The 21,037-nt window shown below is 36.9% G+C and overlaps 1 protein-coding gene across 1 annotated transcript in view; it reads left to right on the top strand.

Moving 5' to 3' along the window:
- The window catches only part of ANO10 (anoctamin 10), a gene marked incomplete at its 3' end in the record, with an annotated part of 158,990 nt that overhangs the window by 44,754 nt on the left and 93,199 nt on the right, over window positions 1-21,037 (top strand). The window contains exons 10-11 of the mRNA XM_008576792.1: window positions 11,942-12,133; window positions 18,300-18,428. Of these exons, the coding sequence (XP_008575014.1) occupies window positions 11,942-12,133; window positions 18,300-18,428 (321 nt within the window). The remainder of the gene's footprint in view (window positions 1-11,941; window positions 12,134-18,299; window positions 18,429-21,037) is intronic.

Genomic DNA, 21,037 nt, shown 5'->3' on the forward strand with positions numbered 1-21,037 from the left:
GGGGGGGGGGGGGGGGGGGGGGGGGGGGGGAAGAAGATATAACAACTATACTTTCATGAAGTTGTTACAACAAGCAAACGGAAAGGACATTCTTGGGGGGGAGGGGAGAGAGGGAGGAGGGAGGGAGGTGTCGGTGATGGGCCATAATAATCATATACATTGTATATTGACAAAATAAAAATTTAACGAAAAAAAATAAATAAATACCACGGTAATTTGGAAAAAAAAAATTACTCTTGTTGTAAATATAAAACAGTTCCTTTAAGACAGAGAATTTCTGAGTTATTTTTAGGAACTACAAGATGATTAGATGTTTGGCTACTTGTAGTATTTAAGAGATCTAGCTTATAAAACCTACCCGTGTGTTCAACAAACTTACTGAGCTCTGACTACATTCACTGTCTCTATATTTTTTGGGCTGGTATTGGCATCACGTTTGCTTCTGGTCATTGTTTCTTACATCCTGCACCTTTCTTCTTGGCATGGTATTCTTTTTGGTGAAATACATCCTTCAGTGGCTCATTCATTGAGGGCCAATTATTGTTTAACCTTCATAGTCTTGTTTTTCATCTTGAGTGAATTTGTTTCCTGATTATTGAGTTTCTTGGCTGACTTTCATTGTTTTTCTCATATGCTGAAGAATTTTAGTTTGTATGTTCATCTTGAGTAAGAGTTTGTCCACCCTCTCTGTCTGCTCACTTCTCCCTGCCTTATTTTTTGCAATTCCCCCAGTGGGCCTCCAGGTCCCTAGTGCAGAACCAGGTGTTTGTAGCCCAGAGCTCCCATCTTGCGGTGACATTGGGATTCTGCAGATCTGGTCACAGAGCCAGTAGGCAGCTTGTTATTAACACAAGTTGTAGCTCCTGGGCAGCAGTTGTAGCTTTTCTCAGTCCTCTTCCAAGGTTAGGGGCTGTTGTCTCAGCCCCTGGTTTTGCATTCGACCTGGTTCTAGTTATACTGCAGGGGAATGAGTGCTCTTGGTTCTCCCCCACAGGACACAGATCCTAGCTACCTCAGCTGGCCTCTGGACTTGGAGCCTGACCACGTCCCAGCTTACCATCTTGTGTTTTGTCCATTTCTCAGCTGTGCATCTCTTTTTCTTGCTTTTGAGTGGTGATACATCTTTTGATTAAAATATGAGGGTCCTTCAAAAAATTTATGGAAAAATTGAATTAAAAGATAATACAAATCTTTCCATGAACTTTTTGAAGACTCCTTTTATACATTTATGCACTAGCTCTTTCTTTCATTGCTGTGCTGGGGAGAAAATGACTCATAAACTCACAGCCCATCTTGAATAGCACTATTTCTGTTTACATCTGAAGTATAGAGAGCACAGACAGACAGAGGAAGAGTTAAAGAAAAGGAGAATAGTGTGGAGCCGTCCTTCCTGGATTGGTTGAGTGCTTGCCTACTGTGGGTTAGAAACTCAGTCCGATTCACATGTTGTCAAGATCCTTTACTTGCTTGTGCTGGGGAGTGGTATTTTGGCCCATGTTTACTTTTCTTCCTCTATTCTCTTATAGAAACTAAGCCAGCAGTCTGTCCCTTGCTCTTCATTCAGCCGCCTCATTGGAGACCTCATTTCACCAGCCATCACCTGGTGCTCCTGCTTCTCCACTTCCCTTTTCTGCCTGCCCCAACTGTCAGCAGCTGGCTTAATTTAAAATAAGCAAACCCTTCACATCTTCTGCTGTTTGTGTCCTGTCTCTTTCCTGCCCTTCACTCTTGCTTGCAATAATTCGCCATAGTGTTGTCTCTAGTCTCCTACTTCTCTTCCTACATCAATTAGAATCTGCTTTCATCTCTTCCTGTTTTTCTGAAATTGGGCAAACAACATCATCCCCTAAAGTGCCCAAGACCAAATTTGTAATCTCCTCCAGACAAGTTTCTCCTGCTTTGCGCCTGGCTCAGTGAATGTTATTCAGTAATTTAAACAACATACCTTCATTGAAGCAGTTCTAATTCATCTAAAAACTGCATGCTCATAAGGTGACACTGCCAAGATCTTAGATCTTACCTTTTATGGCATCTTATGACATCTGACAATCCCTTTATGAAGAAAGATAAGGGAGGCATGGCTTTTTCCATGTTAAAAATAGGCAACCAAAGCTCTGTTATTAATCATTTAGTGTCTAGGGCCGGCCCAGTGGCGCACTGGAGAGTGTGCTGCTTGGGAGTGTGGCGGCGCTCCCGCCGAGGGTTCAGACCCCATGTGGAGACCGGTTCCCGCTCACTGGCTGAGCGTGGTGCGGGCACAACACTGAGGGTTGCGATCCCGTTGCCGGTCCCCGGTACGGGCGCGACACCGAGGGTTGCGATCCCATTACCGGTCAGTAAAAAAGACAAAAAGGAAAAAAAAATCATTTAGTGTCTAAATTAGGATCAAGGTTCAAGACTTTGCCTTCCCAATTTGGAATCTTGCTGTTATACAGTACAAGCTCTCTGATGTGAAGTAAAGGCAATAGTGTACTAATTTCTCTCATAGGTCCTGGGTCTGTGAGTGAACTCTAGGGTTAACAGTGCCACTTCTTAACTTGCCTGCAGGGCCCTGCATGATCTGGTCCATTTTCTTCTCCTCATCTCCTACAAGTTCCTCTTTTACTCTCTCCACTGGAGCAATCTTGGATATTTTCTGTTTCAACTCTCCATATATTTGGAGAGGGCAGATGCTTCGGGGTCACATTTGTTCTAGATGATTGTTTCCTATGCACTTATCCTTCCCTCTGGGTGCATTTTTCTCCTTACTGAAGTCAATGAATTTAGAATTTTATTTTCTGTAATCTTATCATGACTGCTATTTATAAATCTGAAATAATGTTGCCAAGCTTTGGGAAAAAGCAATTTGGCTGAAACTTAAGAAATGTTATTACAAAAGCAATACTTGCTCACTCACTGTAGAAAAGTTGGATAATGACAGAGTGAAGTGGGACAGATCACCTGGAACCTGAGACTCTGTCTTCATACATTCATACATTTAATAAAGTACATATATATAATTAATTATGATTTTCACAGACATTCCATAGTACTCCTAGTAACCACTTTGTTGTTAAAGTTTGTATATAGATTGTTAGAATTGTTTAGCCAGTTGGTCTTTGCTACTTCCAGCTAATAGGGTAGAGTATGTCTTGGTAAATGTATTTTTACTTTACATGTATAACTGTTTACTTTGTTAAATTTATATATTTTTTCCTTCTTGCTGTTAGATTATGGTTTGCTAAGTTTATTGGCTTAAAAGTGCTCAGAAGTGTAGAAGTACCGACAAAATGTTGACATGTACATATCGTCACTCAGAATTGCCTGGCAAGGTGGTGTCAGAAGGTGGAGCACACTGCTGGGTTGAGAAGGCCTCCCTGGCTACTATATACTAGTGATGTCAGGAAGGCTTTTGCATGGTTTCCAGAGGCTCCCCAGTTGATCTTCTGAGAGAAATTGTCTGCACATCTCTGCATAGGCTTGACCTTTTACTTTACGAACTGAATCAGCACAATTTTGAATGTCGAGCATACGATATCAGGATTTCTTAAGACTGAATTGTGATGAACGTGGCTTGATTGCTAAGATTTTTACTCTTTCCCAACTTTTGAATTTTTCACTATTCAGAGAAGTAAATCAGTGCTGTATCACTGGGCATATTTAAAAGCCACATCTAGATGCTGCAGCACAACATAAGGAACTACTTTCTAAAAGCTACATGCAGCCAGTGAGTGGTTTAGCAACTGCTAATCACTGAATCTCAAGCTGAACATTCAACCTGCTGGCTCTGAGGTGCATGCATTTGCTGTTGTTCTCCAGTGAGCCTTAAAAACAGTCAGTGAGGAAGAGAGCATGCTTGGGTCCTAGGCAGGAGCCAAGAGCAGCCCCCTCTGCCCAGAAGCAGGCAAGAGAGCATGCTGAAAACACTACTTCCATGCAGGTTGCCCACCAGTCACTACCACAGCCATGGCTGCCATAAAAGCAGCTTGACACCACAGCAGTAGCCACAGCCACCATGCAGGTGGACTGCCAGGCACTTGAGTGCATTGACACAAGGAGAGTCACCAGTGGAGACCAGAAAAAGAAGAGGATGTCTCTCTCCTCAGAGCCCACTCCAAAGTAATAGAAGAAGCCACTGTTCTACCAGATGACCTGACACCAACGTAGAGAAATTAGAAATATGAAAACCCAAGAAAATATGACACCACCAAAAGTATACAGTAATTCTCAAATACCAGACCCTATAGAGCAGGAAACCCTTGAAATGACTGAAAAGGAATTCCAAGCAGCAATCTTAAGGAAACTCACTGAGTTATGAGAAAGCTCAGTTAGACAACATAATGAAACAAGAAAAAAAAATCGAGGATATGAAGGAGGAAATTTACAAAGTGATTAATACCTTAAAAAAGAATGTAGCAGAACTCATGGAACTGAAAGATTCCTTCAGTGAAATAAAAAACACAACCAAGAGCTTAAGCAGCAGGCTAGAACAATCAGAAGAAAGAACTTCTGATCTTGAAGGATAGTCTTTTAGAAATAACCCAGGTGGACAAAAAAAAAAAGAATTTTAAAAATGAGGAAAATCTAAGAGAGCTAGCAGACAACCTTAAGTGCACAAACATTTGAATCATGGGTGTTCTGGAAGGGAAGGAGAAAAGAAAAGGCATGGAAAACGTACTCAACAAAATAATAAAGAAAAACTTACCAGGTATAGGGAGAGACATGGACCTTCAGATCCAGTAGGCTCAAAGATCCCCAGATGGATTCAACCCAAAAAGATCCTCTCTAAACTTAAAAGAAGCAAAAGAAAAACGTCAAGTCACCTGTAGTGGAGTCCTTATCAGACTAATGAAAGACTTTTCAACAGAAACTCTACATGCCAGAAGAAAATGGGATGATATATTCAAAATACTAAAAGAAAAACTGCCAACCAAGAATACTATAACAGCAAGGCTATCCTTCAGAAATGAGGAAAAAATAGTGTATTTTCCAGAGAAACAAAAACTGCGGGAGTTCACCACCACATGACCAGCCCTACAAGAAATCCTCAGGGAAGTCCTGCATCTGGAATACAAAAAATGATAATCACTTCCATGAATATACAAGAAAGAACAAAACGCACTGGTAGAACAAAGATGCAAACGAGAAAGATAAAGAAATTAAATCTTACCACCAGAAAAAAACATGACAGTGTAATAATGTCCCTGCTTTATTTCTGATTTTAGTAATTTCAGTCTTCTCTCTTTTTTTCTTGGTCTGTCTGGATAAATATTTACAAATTTTATTGATCTTTATAAAGAAATCAATTCGTTGATTTCTTTACTGTTTTTTAATTCCCTATTTCTTATATTGCTGTTGTAATCTTTGTTATTTCCTGCTTATATTTGTTTTTCGTTTAGTTTACACTTCTTTTTCTATTTCTTTTAAGGTAGAAGTTTACATTACTGATTTGAGATTTTTCACGTTTTTATTTATTTATTTATTTATTTATTTATTTATTTATTTATTTATTTATTTATTTATTTATTTATTTATTTATTTATTTATTTATTTATTTATTTATTTATTTATTTATTTATTTATTTATTTATTTATTTATTTATTTATTTATTTATTTATTTATTTATTTATTTATTTATTTATTTATTTATTTATTTATTTATTTATTTATTTATTTATTTATTTATTTATTTATTTATTTATTTATTTATTTATTTATTTATTTATTTATTTATTTATTTATTTATTTATTTATTTATTTATTTATTTATTTATTTATTTATTTATTTTCCTTTTCGTTTTTAATATAGGTGTTTACAAGTATAAATTTTCCTCTAAGCACTGCATGAACCCTGTAGCCTATAAATTTTGATACGTTGTGCTTTGATTTTTATCTCAAAGTACTCTTTAATATCCCTGTGATTTTTTTTTTTAAACCATTATTATTTAGGAGAGTGTTGTGTAATTTCCACACATGTGTGAATTTTGTAAAATTCCTTCTGTTATTGTGGTCAGAGAACATATTTTCTATGACCTTAGTCTTTTTAAAACCTATTAAGACTTGTTTTATGGCCAAAAAAAAAAGACTTGCTTTGTGGCCCAAAATAAAAAATATATTTAAAAAAACACAAAAAACAAAAAACAGCCAGTGAGACTCACTCAGAATCCCTGGGTTCATGCAAATATCCAGAGCATCTGAAGGAAGCACTTCCTGCCATTCCCAGTGTCCTATAATTGTGTATGGGATTTTTCATTTTAGAAAAATGTAAAGTAAGAGAATAAGCTGACTGGAAGTAGAATCTGACTTATACTGAAGCTCTCAGCTACTGAGCCTAATATTCATATCTTGTTAAAAGACCAGTTCTGAGATAGAATAATAATAATTATAAATTTTAAAATATTAATGCTTAATATTATTTTAAAATACTATGATGAGTATTTTTCTTAAACTGACATTATTGTTGCATGTGTGCTGGATTCTTGTGAGGCCTGAGGATGCCAGAAGTTGGAGAAACACTGGTGTGTGGTGTGAGCATGGCCTTAGGTGCTATGAGGGATGGCTCTGTAACTTAATCACTGTGCAGCTTAGAACGCATTGCTTGGCTTCTCTCAGAATGGGGAATATGAGATATTGTGAAAAACAAGCCTCTGATGAGGCATCTAAGTGGCATGTCACAGAGTCCTGTTGAGACATGGAGCCTGAAGTGACAAGTCAGAGCCACCAACTCTGAGGCATTCTACTTAAGTGAAGGCTCCTTTGTCCAGTTATTAAGGATCACTAAATAACTCACCTTGTACTGTTTACATCTCTGCCCCCCAAATTGAGGGTATGTAAGAACCATTACCCCTTTCTCCCTTTGTAGTAAACCTTTTTAAGCATCTCAGAAAGGGTTTTAAACATTTTCAGAGGCATTTCTTCACGTTTTCATAGTCTCCCCATTTTCTGCTGTGGACTCCTTTCCCCTTAGGTCTCTTTGACGTGTCTGCAGCTTCTGTTGGAGTGACTCTGGGGAGGTTCCTTGTTACCGTCAGCTTTTTTTCTCTTTACTTTTTAAAAAAATTGAGACAATTCAGAAACTGTTTTAGTCTGTTTTTTATAAGAAAAAAGAGTAATTTATAAGGAAAAGAGGTTTATTTGGCTCACGATTCTGGGACAGCTGCATCTGGCATGGGCCTCAGGCTGCTTTTACTCATGGCAGAAAAATAGCAGGCACCTGGCCGGTACAAGCAGATCACATGACAAGAGGAAGCAAGAGGGAGAGAGAGAGAGAGAGGAGGTGCCAGGGTCCTTTAAACAATCAGCTCTCGTGGGAACTAATAGATTGAGAACTCACTCACTACCCCACTTCCCCCAGGGAGAGTATTAATCCATTCATGAGGGATCTGCCCCCGTGACTCAGTTTCCAACACTGCCACATTGGAGATCAAATTTCCACATGAGTTTTGGAGGGGAGAACACATCCAGACTCCCATCACAAACCATAAAACTCACCCTTTTAAAATGTACACTTTTATGTTTTTTAGTAAATTCACATGGCTGTGCAGCCATCACCACTAATTCCAGAATATTTTCATCATCCCACAAAGAAATTCCATTTCTGCCAGCAGTCCCTCCCTTCCTCATCCCCCAGCAACCACTAATCTACGTTCCTGTTCTGTGCATTTCATTTAAATGAAATCGTATAATATGTGGCCTTTTGTGTCTGTTTTCTTTCACTGAGCATAATGTTTTCAGGGTTCATCCATGTTGTAACATGTATTGGTACTTTATTCCTTTTTATAACTGGATAATATTATATGGATATGCTTTATTTTGTTCATCAATGATGGACATTTGGGTTGTTTGTACTTTCTACTATGAATAATGCTGCTATGAACATTGCTGTAAAAGTTTTTGTATGAACATATGTTTTGTATGAAAATACGTTACCATATCCTGGGTCATATGCTTAACTCTGTTTAATTTTTTGAGGAACTGCCAGCCTGTTGTCAAAAACAGCAGTACCATTTCACATTCCTGTAAGCCCTGTAGAGGGTTTCCATATCTTTATCAACACTTATTATTTTCTACTTTTTTAAAAAAAGAACGATAGCCGTTCTAGTGGGTATGAAATGTATTTCATTGTATGTTTGATTTGCATTTTCTTAATGGCTGATGATGTTGACCATCTTTTCATGTGCTTATTGGCCATTTGTATATCTTCTTTGGAGAAATATATTGATATTCTTTGCCCATTTTATTTTTTTGACCGGGTTATCTTTTTATCAATTGAGTTGTAAGAGTTATTTATATATTCTGAATACAAGTGTCTTATCAGATCTATGATTTGCAAATATGTCCTCCCATTCTGTCAGTTTTCTTTTCACTTTTTTGATAATGTCCTTTGATGGACAAATATTTTTAATTTTGATGAGGTCCAGTTTATCTTTTTTTGATACTTGTGCTTTTGGTGTCAAATCTAAGAAACCATTAGCTAATGCAAGGTCAGGAAGATTTACTCCTATATTTTCTTCTAAGAATGTTATGATTTTAGTATTTATAATTAGGTCTTTGATAATTTTGAGTTAATTTTTGTGTTTGTGAGGAAGGGGTTCAAATTCATTCTTTTGCATATGGATATCTAGTTGTCCCAGCACCATTTGTTGAAAATCAACAAATTTCCATTGAATAGTATTAGCACCTTTGTTGAAAATCAAATGATCATAAACACACAATTTTATTTTTGTATTCTTCAAGCTATTCCATAGACCTATATGTCTATCCTATGCTAGTACTACCCTGTCTTCATTACTGTAGCTTTGTAGTAGATTTTCAAATCATGAAATGGGATTTTTCCAACTTTGTTCATCTTTTTCAAGATTGTTTTTGCTTTTCTGTGTTCCTTACAATTCCGTATGAGGTTTAGGATCAGCTCATCCATTTCTGTAAAAAAAAAACATGGTTGGAATTTTGATTGGAATTGCATTGAATCTTTAGATCAATTTAGGTAGTATAGTTATCTTAATAATGTTAAGTCTTTCAAGTCATGAACACAGAATGTCTTTCCATTTATTTTCAGGTCTTCTTTAATTTCATTCAGCAATGTTTTGTAGTTTTCAGTGTACAAGTCTTATGCTTCTTTGTTTAGGAAAAATTTATTCCTAAATGTTTTATTCTTTTCAATACTATCATAAATGGAATTGTATTCTTAATTTCACTTTCACATTGTTTATTGCTAGCGTATAGAAGTACCATTGATTTTTGTATATTGATCTTATATCCTGCAACCTTACTGAAGTCATTTATTAACTCTAATAATTTTCTGTGGATTCTTTAGAGTTTTATTTGTATATAAGATTATATCTTCTTCAAATAGAAAGAGCTTTACTTCTTTCCCTAATTTTACTGGCTGGAACTTCCAGGACAATGTTGAATAGAAGAGCCGAGAGCAGACATCCTTGTCCTGTTCCTTATGTTAGGGCATAGCTTTTAGTCTCTAACCATTAATATGGTGTTAACTGGGTGTTTTTGTAGATATCATTTATCAGTTTTTTATTGTTTTTTAAATCATGAAATGGTGTTATATTTTGTTTTTCTGTGTTTTTTTTTTTAACTTTCATTCAATTATTGTGGTGTGTTACATTGATTGATATTTGTATATTGAACCAATCTTGCCATCCTGGGATAAATTTGACTTGGTCATGGTGTGTAATCCTTTTAATATGCTGCTGGAACCAGTTTTCCAATATTTTGTTAAGGATTTTTATGCCTCTGGACATAAGGGGTATTGGTCTGTAGTTTTCTTTTCTTGTAATGGTCTGGTTTTGGTATTAGGGTAATATTGTCCTTGTGGAACAAATTGGAAAGTGTTCTTTCCTCGTCTTTGTGGAAGAGTTTGTGAAAAATGGGTATTAGTTCTTCTTTAGATATTTGGTAGAATTCACTGGTGAAGCCCTCTGGGCCTGGGCTTTTCTTTGTGGGAAGTTTTTGATTACTAACTCAATCTCTTTACTGTTATATGTCTATTCAGACGTTCTATTTCTTCTTGAGTCACTTTTGGTGGTTGTGTCATTCTAGTAATTTGTCCATTTCATCTATGCTTTTTTTTCCCCCTTTTTTGATATACAGTTGCTCATAGTATTTTCTTATAATCCTTTTTTCCTGCTGTAAGTTCAGTAGTAATATCCCCTCTTTCACTCCTCATTTTAGTAATTTGAGTCATTCCTCTTTTTTTCTTGCACAATCTATATAGTGGTTTATCTCTTTTTTTCATGTTTTCAAAGAACAAACTTTTGGTTTCGTTGATCTCTATTGTTTTTCTATTCTTTATTTATTTCCACCCTAATATTTATTTATTTCCTTTAGCATGCTTTGGGTTTAGTTTACTATTCTTTTTCAAGGTTGTCTTGAGATCTTTCTTCTTTTTTAGCAGAAGCATTTACAGCAACAAATTTCCATTTGACCACTGCTTTCATGGCATCCCATAAGTGTTTGTATGTTGTTTTCTTTTCATTTTTCTTAAGATGTTTTCATTCTTCTTAAGGTATTTTCTAATTTCTCTTGTGATTTCTTCTTTGACCCGTTGGTTTTTTGGAATAGGTTGCCTAATATATGTTTGTGAATTTCCCAAATTTGCTTGTTATTGAGTTTCAATTTCATTCCATTGTGGTTGTAATTCTACTTTGTATGTTTTTAAGCTTGTAAGTTTATTGAGAATTGTTTTATGGCCTAACATAATCTATTTTGAAGAATGTTCCATGTACACTTGAGAAAAATGTGTATTCTGCTATTTTGCAGTTGAATCTTCTATAGATGTGTGTTAGGTCTCTTTTTGTATTCGGACATGCTGTCTGTGCTCAGCCAAGAAGTTTATAACTCTACCTTAGCATTCACTTCCTGCTCATGCAGAGCCTCAAGGTCAGTTAGAGATGAGATCTTAGAGCCTTCTCAGATCTTTCCTGAGTATGTGCACAATCCTGTACATGTGCCTGGTCTTCTGGATTCCCAGGAAAATGTTGGAGCTTTTCACATCACCTGTGGATAGCCCATTCCTTATCTTTTCCTTTGAGCTCCCTGGCTAGTTCATTGTTTGCCCCAGCTGCTACCCATTATTTCAGGCAGATGTTATGTTAGAACCTTCTATTAACACTGGGGTGCCTTTAGCACTAGGAGAGACTCTGTGATGTTGAATAAGAAAAGTCTTTTGAGTGGAGTCTTCTAGGGTACCACTAGTCAGATCATATAATGACTTCCCTTTGGGAATGAGGCTTTCAAAGATCTCCAGCTCCACTCTGATCCCTCTGGTACTGTGAATGCATGCTGTTATTTTCTAGGGTTGCTGCAGAGTTGGAGAGTGGGGGATGAGACTAAGGTAAGTTAAAATGCCACAAGATTCAGATGTTTTTCTTGAATAAATGCTGTCTGGGTTGCTACAAGTCTTTGGGTTAGTTTCCAGAGTACTAAAAAATTTGATTCTAACAAATTTTCCTTGTTTTTTTTTTTGTTGTTGTTGTTATTGCTTTTATGGAGGGGTGAACTTTTGGTGGTCTTTACTTCACCATTTTCATTGGGATTGTCACCATCAGTTTTTTCATGGAGGATCAGGGACTGACATTCTGGGGTGCCAGTGATGTGAGAGGGACATCAGAAAAGTCTCTAACAGTGATACTGGATTATTTCTTTTTAGTTGGTCAGGAGCAAACATCTTTAGCTTTGCTATTGTTTGCCATAGAAAAAATGTAGTATTTCAGTGATTTGGCACAATTAAACGAGGAGCTGCATCATTTTTTATTCTTTATTTCAGGGACTTAATATAAAATTGCTTTTAAGTAGATTCTGTGGTTGAGAAGAAATAATTGGGGTAAACTCTTTGAAGTTTATTTTCAACAGTTAGAGGCCAATGTCTTGAATAGTATTGCAAAAGGTTATTCCTATTATATGATATTAAACCAATGCTTGCTCTCTTGGTGTTTACATTTTCAGGGTACCTTCGATGATTACTTGGAGTTATTCCTGCAGTTTGGTTATGTGAGCCTTTTCTCCTGTGTTTACCCATTAGCAGCTGCCTTTGCTGTGTTAAATAACTTCACTGAAGTCAATTCAGATGCCTTGAAAATGTGCAGGGTCTTCAAACGTCCATTCTCAGAACCTTCAGCTGGTATTGGTGTATGGCAGGTAATTATTTGAGAAAATATTATTCCTTTAAAAAATAAAAAAAAAATGAGGCATTGTGACTTCCCTCCCCCCACCTAAAGAAAGCAAGTCCTAAAGAGAGATTTAGGAAAACTGGATTTTAGCCCTTGCTTTGCGGCAAACTATCTGTGTGATTTTAGACTGTCATTAACTTTTTCTCGCCTTGCTTTTTTTGTTTTTAAAATTGAGGGGTGAGGAAGGAAAAATATAATCTCTAATACCTTTTTAAGATGTAAAACTTTGATGGTTTTCTAGGAAAGTAGCCAACTGGGACTTTATCCCACCATATAGTACTGAGACCTTCCCTGCTGCAGTGTCAGTGGGGAACATGTGGGGAGCCTAAACTTCTGTTCTCACCTAGCACTAATGGGACCCCTGTTCCAGCCCCTGCTGGGGTGGTCTCAGAAGAAGCCTACAGGAATTTAAAGACTTTAACCACCACCCTGCACAGTGGAGACAAAATGGGAACACATGTGAGGCACTTGTACCTCTCCCAGAAGAGGAGATATCAGTAGAAGTACGGTGGGAAGCCAGAATGCCCACCCCTGCCCAGCAACAATAAGGAACCACCCCCCTCGGATGCCAGCAGTGTCTGGATAAGGAACCTGGACCTCTACTTCCACCCAGTAACAAAATATTACCCACTTTCCCCCTGTGCTGGAGTGGTGTCAGGAACCAAGTAAAACAGAAAGTTTAAATAGTATCTAGAATCTTATAACACCCAAAATGTTCAGGTTTCTGTAAAAAATCACTGAACATACAAAGAACCAGGAAGATAACAAAATGAGTGAGAAAAGACAATCAGCAGATGTTAGAAATATTGGACTAAAATTTTAAAGGAATGATGATAAAAAGGTTTCAATAAGTAATTATGAACACACCTGAAACAAATGAAAAAATAGAATAACAGTGTCTCAGCAAAGAAATAGATGATGTGAAGGAGAATCAAATTGACATTTCCTTCCTTCCTTCCTTCCTTCCTTCCTTCCTTCCTTCCTTCCTTCCTTCCTTCCCTCCTTCCCTCCTTCCCTCCTTCCCTCCTTCCCTCCTTCCCTCCTTCCCTCCTTCCCTCCCTCCCTTCCTTCCTGGCACAGTGATCGAACCCTGGACCTTAGTGTTATACACACCACACTCTAACCAACTGAGTTATCTGGCCAGTCCACAAATTGACATTTTAGAGGTGACAAAGAAAGTAACAAAAATAAAAAGCTCAATAGATGGGTGCAATAGCAGAATGGAAGGGATAGAGGAAAGAATCAGGAATTGGAAAAGAGAACACGAGAAATTACCTAATCAGAACAACTGAGAGAAAATAGATCATAAAAAAAATCATAGCCTCAGGGACCTTTGTGTGTATAACAGAGGAGCTAACATTGTTGTCATGGGAAGTTACAGGAGAGGAGAAAGAGGGAGGGGCCAAAAAAGTAGTTGAAAAAATAATGGCCAAGAACTTTCCAAATTTGGTAAGAGAGCTGAATTCAAGTTGTGCAAACCCCTAACAAGATAAACCCAAAGAAGTCCACAACAAGACACATCATAATTAAATGAAGACATTATGTTAGGTGAAATCAGTCACAATTGTGAATTGTGGTTACTAGTGGCTGAGAAGGAGGGGAGAGAGTGGGGATAGGGAGAAGTTGGTTAATGGACATAAAATAGCTAGATAGGAAAAATAAGTTCTAGGGTTGTACAGTAGTGACAGGCATCTATAATTTACAGTAATTTATTGTATGTTATCAAATGGTTAGGAGAGGAGCTCAAATGTTTTCATCACAAAGAAATGGTAAATTTATACAATGATGAATATGCTAATACCCTGATTTGATCGTCCACATTGTATGCATGTATTGAAATCTAACTGTACCCTGTAAATATGTACAATCAATACATTTCAATTAAAAAAATAAGTTCCTTTAAAAAATAGATGGACAGCTATAAGGAAAATTAGATAAAACATTGAAATCCCATTTTAAATTAGGCCTTATATGAGGTAAAACCCTGGGAGGATTGACAGTCTACTTAGCCAACAGTCCGTGGCAACAAGTATCCTATACCCATGTATGACAAATAAAAGCAAATAAAAGTCTATTAATTTTTTTTTTAAAAGTATATCAGTTTTCCCTTAATTTACAAATTAATCTATAAATTAACTTGCAGATATAGCACTTAATTTACAAATCTACAATTAACTTACAAAGTTTTTCTTTCAATTAGGTAAACTTACTGTCAAGTTCACAGGGAAAAAATAAATGAAATAAAATAGCAAAGAAAACTCAAAAGAAGAGTAGGGACAGACACATTTTATCACATATTAGAACGTGTTATATAATCTCAGTAATTAAGGTAGTGTGGTACTGGTTCATTACTGGACAGTCCGACCAATGGAACACAATTGAAAGCCCGGAAATTTAGAATATGATATAGGTGATGTTTTAGTCTGTTACGTGTTGCTATAACAGAAATACCTGAGACTAAGTAATTTATAAAGGAAAGAGGTTTATTTGGCTTACGATTCTGGGACAGCTGCATCTCGCATGGGCCTCAGGCTGCTTCTACTCATCGTGGAAAGTGGCAGGGAGCTGGGCGGGTACAAGCAGATCACATGGTGAAAGGAAGCAAGAGAGAGGAAGCAAGAGAGAGAGAAAAGGGGCCAGGGTCTTTTTAAGCAACGAGCTCTTGCGGGAACTAAGAGTGAGAGCTCACTCATTAATCCCCCCTCCCCCAGGGAGAGCATTAATCCATTCATGAGCGACCTGCCCCCATGACTCAATCAGTTTCCAACACTGCCACATTGGAGATCAAATTTCCACATGAGTTTTGGAAGGGTCAACACGTCCGAACTCCATCAGGTGACATCTCAGTTCAGTAGGAGAAATGATTATCCACTAATGCTGTTAAGATAACTAGGTCTCCAAATGGAAAAAAAGTATTAAAACTTTTGTTCTTCAACAAAAAGAACAAGACATAAAATGAGAAAAAATATTCACAATACATATGTCTGCCAGAGGACTTGTATTGAGAATATATTAAAAATTGCCTACAACTCAATAATAAGACAATGGAACCAATAAAAACATGGGCAAGAGATATGGAAAAAAAAAAAAAAAAAAAAATCACCAAAGAACCTATACAAATGGCCAGTAACAGCATGAAAAGATTTATAGTTAGTCACTAGGGAAATGCAACAGACACATGAAAAAATTATATGCCATGATCGAGTGGGATTCATTCTAGGGGTACAAGCATGGTTGTATACACAAGTCAATAAATCAACATCAACAAAATTAAAGATGAAAACCATATAACTGTCTCAATAGATGCAGAAAAAGCATTTGAAAAATTTGACATTCCTTCATGGTAAAGACTTTCAGCAAATTAGGTATAGAAGGAAATTATCTCAACATAATAAAAGCCATATATGACAAGTCCTCCATCAATATTATCCTGAATATTATCCTTCAGCTTTTTTCCTTAAGAACAGGAAAGAGACAAGGATGCCCACTTTTTCCACTCCTTTTTAACATAGTATTGGAAATATTAGCCAGAGCAATCAGGCAGGAGAAAGAAAGGACATCCAGATTGAAAAAGAAAAAGTCAAACTGTCCTTGTTTGCCAATGACATGATCCTATATAGAGAGAAACCTGAAGACTGTATAAACTCTTACAGCTGATAAATGATTTCAGTAAAGTTGCACATTACAAAATCAACATGCAAAAATCAGTAGCAGTTTTATACTCCAATAGCAAATTAGCAGAAAAAGAAATCAAGAAAGCAAGCCCATTTACAATAGTCACCCCCAAAATAAAATGCCTAGGAATCAATTTAACCAAGGAGGTGAAACTTCTCTACACCAAGAAAAAATGTTCAATATCACTAAGCGTCAGGGAAATGCAAATCAAAACCACATTGAGATATCATCTCACCCCAATTAGACTGGCCATTATCAAAAAGAGAGTAACCAACGCTGGCGAGGATGTGGAGAAAGGGGAACCCTCCTACACTGTTGCTAGGACTGTAAATTAGTGCAGCCTGTATGGAAAACAGTATGGAAGTTCCACAAACAACTACAGGTAGATCTACCATACGATCCAGCAATCCCACTGCTGAGTGTATACCCAAAGGAATGGAAATCATCATGTTGAAGGGATACCTGCACTTCCATGTTTACCACAACTCTATTTACAATAGCCAAGATGAGGAACCAACCTAAATGCCCATCCATGGATGACTGGATAAGGAAATTGTGGTGTGTGTATATATATATACACATACACAATGGAATACTACTCAGCCGTAAGAAAGAATGAAATTCTGCCTTTCACAGCAACATGGATGAACTTGGAGAAAATTATGTTAAGTGAAATAAGCCAGAGATAGAAAGAGAAATACCACATGTCCTCACTCATAAGTGGGAGCTAAAAAAAAAAGATACAACAATGACAATAATGTGTTGGATTTTCAAAAGGAGAGAACAGAACTGAGGCCACCAGAGGAGGGAAGGGGGGGGGAGGGCGAGGGGTGGCTAGTGAGAAATTGGTAAAAGGCCACAAAAGATATTGTGTAATGTTGAATATATTCATTATTCTGATTTGAGCATCACATATTGCACACAAGTATTGGTGTTTAATGCTGTACCCCAGAGATATGTATAAGCAATTGTTTCAATAATTTTTTTAAAAAGTACTTCAATAGAAAAGATAAAAAATAAATAAATAAATAAAGGGTTAATTAACATGAAAAAAATTACAAATGCATGTCCTCCTTGACTTAGCCATTCTACTTTCAGGAATGTAGCCTGCTTCCACACTTATTAAGTGATGTATTTATAGGATTACTAATTGCAGCATTGTTTGTAATAGCAACTAAATGCCCACCAATGAGTAAATAAATTCTGTTATATCCATGCAGTAGAATACTTAAGCAGTTGTGACAAAGAATGGGAGCTTTTTGAGTACTGACACAGAAAGTTCTCCAAGACACTTTAAGTGATAACAGCAAGGGCCTGACAGTGTGTATTATGCTAAAGGGAATAAGAAAGAGTGCATTTATTCAAATTTGTTTATACTTGCATACAGAGTGTCTGGAAAGGGACATAAGATTTAGTAATAGTGATTGTCTTTTGGAAGAATGGGAGCTGGGAAGTAAGAGAAAAGGGGACAAGGAAACTTTTCATTATATACTTACAATTTTTGATTTTGAACTATGCTAATGTAATGATCAAAAGTAAATAAGTAGAAATTTTAAGTTATTTAAAGAGAAGGTGAAGAATGTCCTGAGTAGGTTTGTTGTGAAGAAAACTATGGAAAAATAGATTACACAAAGGATTGCTAAAATATAAGGTGGCAGAAATTCTTCATGGGTCAAGATATTATTAGGTTTGGGTCCAGTTATCTTTTGTTTTGCTTCTTTTAAAATTTACATTTCTGATAGTAATTGTGTTTCTTGGAGGTAGTGGTTAAGTCGTCTAGTAGTCATCACCACGTGCTTTACATTTAAAAAAAAAGAGCATTGGTCACAACACTTCTACGTCCATATGTAGTAGCAGGCACCAAAGTCTCCTTCATGGGAGCCTGGAACAGTCTGTTTAGTAAGTCTTAGTGGGGCCTGGAACCTTTCTAAAGTTCAACAGATGATTTGGTAAATGCCACTAGGGAGGGATCACTGTTTTTATAACTGGCGCCTCGGTTATAAAACTGGTTATAGCTGAACCACATGTGGTGTGTGATCTGTCAAAATAGAACAGTTTCACAAAATAAATTCTGTTTGAAATCTTACCTGTTCTTGAATTTGAAACATTTTCTTTGACACTCCTACTTCAGATTTCCCTTAGATATGAGTAGAGTAGAGTAACTTTAACAGTTATTTGGATGTATTCCAAATTTAGATCCATGGCTGTCTCCAATTGGGAAGGTAGAGCATATTGCTTTGGAATATTCAAGCCAAAAGTATCCAAAATATCTTCTAACAGTCTGGCCTTTTTAAACTAATGAAAATCATAGCATGACAAAGGAAAAAAGCTTAAAATTTCTTGGAATGTTTAGAACTAGGGAAAGACTTTTTCCTTGGTTTTTAGGTAATATGAAAAAGGATGAAGAAATATGGAAGGAGTCATTGCAGTTTTTAATTTCACATTCTTTTTTCTTTTAGTTGGCTTTCGAAACAATGAGTGTTATATCTGTCGTCACTAACTGTGCTCTGATTGGAATGTCACCACAAGTGAATGCAGTCTTTCCAGAGTCAAAAACGGACCTCATTTTGATTGTAGTAGCAGTGGAGGTAGGTGAAAACACAAACCTGTTTTAAGTAGCATCCACATCAGATACCTCTGTTAGTCTAAATCAGCGCTGTCCCTTGCTGTGCATAAGCATTTACTGGTAAGAAAGCAAAGCAGGTTAGGTAATGGAAGACATGAAGATTGAGGCTGTGTATTCATGGTTATTGCCCAGGTATGAAAAACAGTCACCGTGATGCAAACAGGAAGAGACTTTTCTAGCCATTGTGCTGAGTAGAATAGAAAATTCCTATTTGAAATAGAAGTCTATAAATTTAATAGTATTTTTAGTCTTTTCTAGGGAAATGTCACTTCTGCTTTTTTAAAACAAATCCTAAAAAATGCTTTTTGATAGTGATTTAGGTCTCATTTCCTACAGGTGTGGAATTCATTGTGAAACACTGTCAAACTCCAAAATGTAATTTGTAGGAAGACACATAATTTCACATACAAAGCACAAGTAGAATGTGTACTTTTTAGGTTTTCCTTTTATTTATCATGTTTTGGAATATGGGGTCCTATAACATCGTGAAAATTGAGCACTAACCAAATGTAAATGAAAGAATTTACAGAATTTTTTTGTTGCTAGTGATTATTATTTTCAAGAATATTGTGACCTTTAGTTTTAGATATTTTAAAAATAGAACAGTTGTGGAAATTTATTAAAGCAGAATTTAGCAGAATCATGGAGTGATGTTTCATATTCCAAAGGCCTTAGGAATCAGGGCTGACCAGAAGAAATGGAATCATGAATTTATACATTTCTAGTATTGGCTAAAGAAATATATTCTTCTTTGTTCTTTTTGCTCTTTTATTGTATTTGATAGGAATCTGTGTTCATGATAGATGCAATACGTAGAATATGCATTTTGGAGAATGATTTTAGGCAGCACTGAGTAGGAGGAGAAAGAATGGCCCTGGCAGATAAAAGTTGGTTTGTTTTGAATTTTGTGAGCTGAATAGATTTGGGGAAGCTATTTGCAAGACTGATACATTACCTGAGAAAGTGAGAGAACAAGACAGAGTTTCCTTAGGGAGAGGCCAGCTGGCTAGGCTCATAATGTACCTTCTTGATTTAGGATTTGGCCCTTAACTTTGCATTCTAATGGGTGTGAGGTGGTATCTCATTGTGGTTTTGATTTGTATTTCCCTAATAACTAAGTGATGCTGAGCATCTTTTCATGTGGTAATTGGCCTTTTGTTATCTTCTTTGGAGAGATGTCTGTTGAAGTCCTTTGCCTTCTTTTAATCTGGTTGTTTTTTGTTGTTGTTTTTGAGTTTTAGGAGTTCTTTATATATTCCAGATATCAGTCCCTTATTAGATATAAGATTTCCAAATATTTTCTCCCATTCTGTTGATGCATAAAGGTTTTTAATTCTTTTTTTTCCTTGTTGTCTTTTTTTACTGACCGGTAATGGGATCGCAACCCTCGGTGTCGTGCCTGTACCGGGGACCGGCAACGGAATCGCAACCCTCGGTGCTGCGCCCACACCTCGCTCAGCCAGTGAGCGGGAACCGGTCTCCACATGGGATCCGAACCCTCGGCGGGAGCGCCGCCGCACTCTCAAGCAGTGTACTCTACCAGTGCGCCACCGGGCCAGCCCAAAGGTTTTTAATTTTGATAAGTCCAACTTACCTATTTTTTCTTTTCTTTCGTGCTTTTGGTATCATATCCAAGAAATCATACCAGTGCGCCACCGGGCCAGCCCAAAGGTTTTTAATTTTGATGAAGTCCAACTTACCTATTTTTTCTTTTCTTTCGTGCTTTTGGTATCATATCCAAGAAATCATCACCAAATTCAATGTCATTGTTACTGAATTAGGCTCTTGGGTCCCAAAGTCACAAAGGAAGCAATGCTTTATGAAAAGAGGAAGTAGACTTATGCATATGGAGGTAGCTATAGAGAAGCTACCCCTCTGAAGGGAACTCTTCAGGGCCCTTTAAAGGGAAAAGAGGTGAGGGGTGAAGGCCAGAGTCCTCATTCCATGCCTCTGGAGATGGTCCATTCCGTTCTTCCTGGTTGCATCATGGGCACAAGCTCAGTTAGGGCTTTGGTCTTTGCACCTGCTCAGTAGGTGCAAGATGGTGGTATTGTTCATTATTGCTGTCCCAGGAGGGTCATTGTAGTGGTCACGTTGTGGGCATGTGGGAACTCCTAAAGGGGTCTTAAGGTTAATCTGTATCTCAATTTTTGTAATTACAGGGAAAAAAGAATGGGTAGATAATGATGTTTTAAACAAAGCTAACTAATATTTTAACAAGCCTTGGAGAAGGGGTTTTGCAACTCAGTGAATTTCTGTTCCTCTTTTATCTCAGTTTATCTTATCAAGGCAATTATGACCAACTGGTCTCTTTCATTTACTTTTATCAAGGCATCAAGGCAGTGGGGTTATTGTGCCCCCTATGGGTCTCATGACTGAGGACTGGAAAATTAACAAAATGTCCTCTGCAGGGAAAATGGAGTCGGTTTGGTTCACAGGCCTAGCCCTATGCTGTCTCATCATGAAGCTTTTCCCCTGTGTTTTATTCTAAGAGTTTTATAGTTATAGGTCTTTGATTCATTTCGAGTTTGTTTTTGTAAATTGCATCAGGTAGGGGCCAAATTTCATTGT

Source organism: Galeopterus variegatus, unplaced genomic scaffold (genome assembly GCF_000696425.1).
Source record: "Galeopterus variegatus unplaced genomic scaffold, G_variegatus-3.0.2 Scaffold1402, whole genome shotgun sequence".
Lineage (NCBI taxonomy): Eukaryota > Metazoa > Chordata > Mammalia > Dermoptera > Cynocephalidae > Galeopterus > Galeopterus variegatus.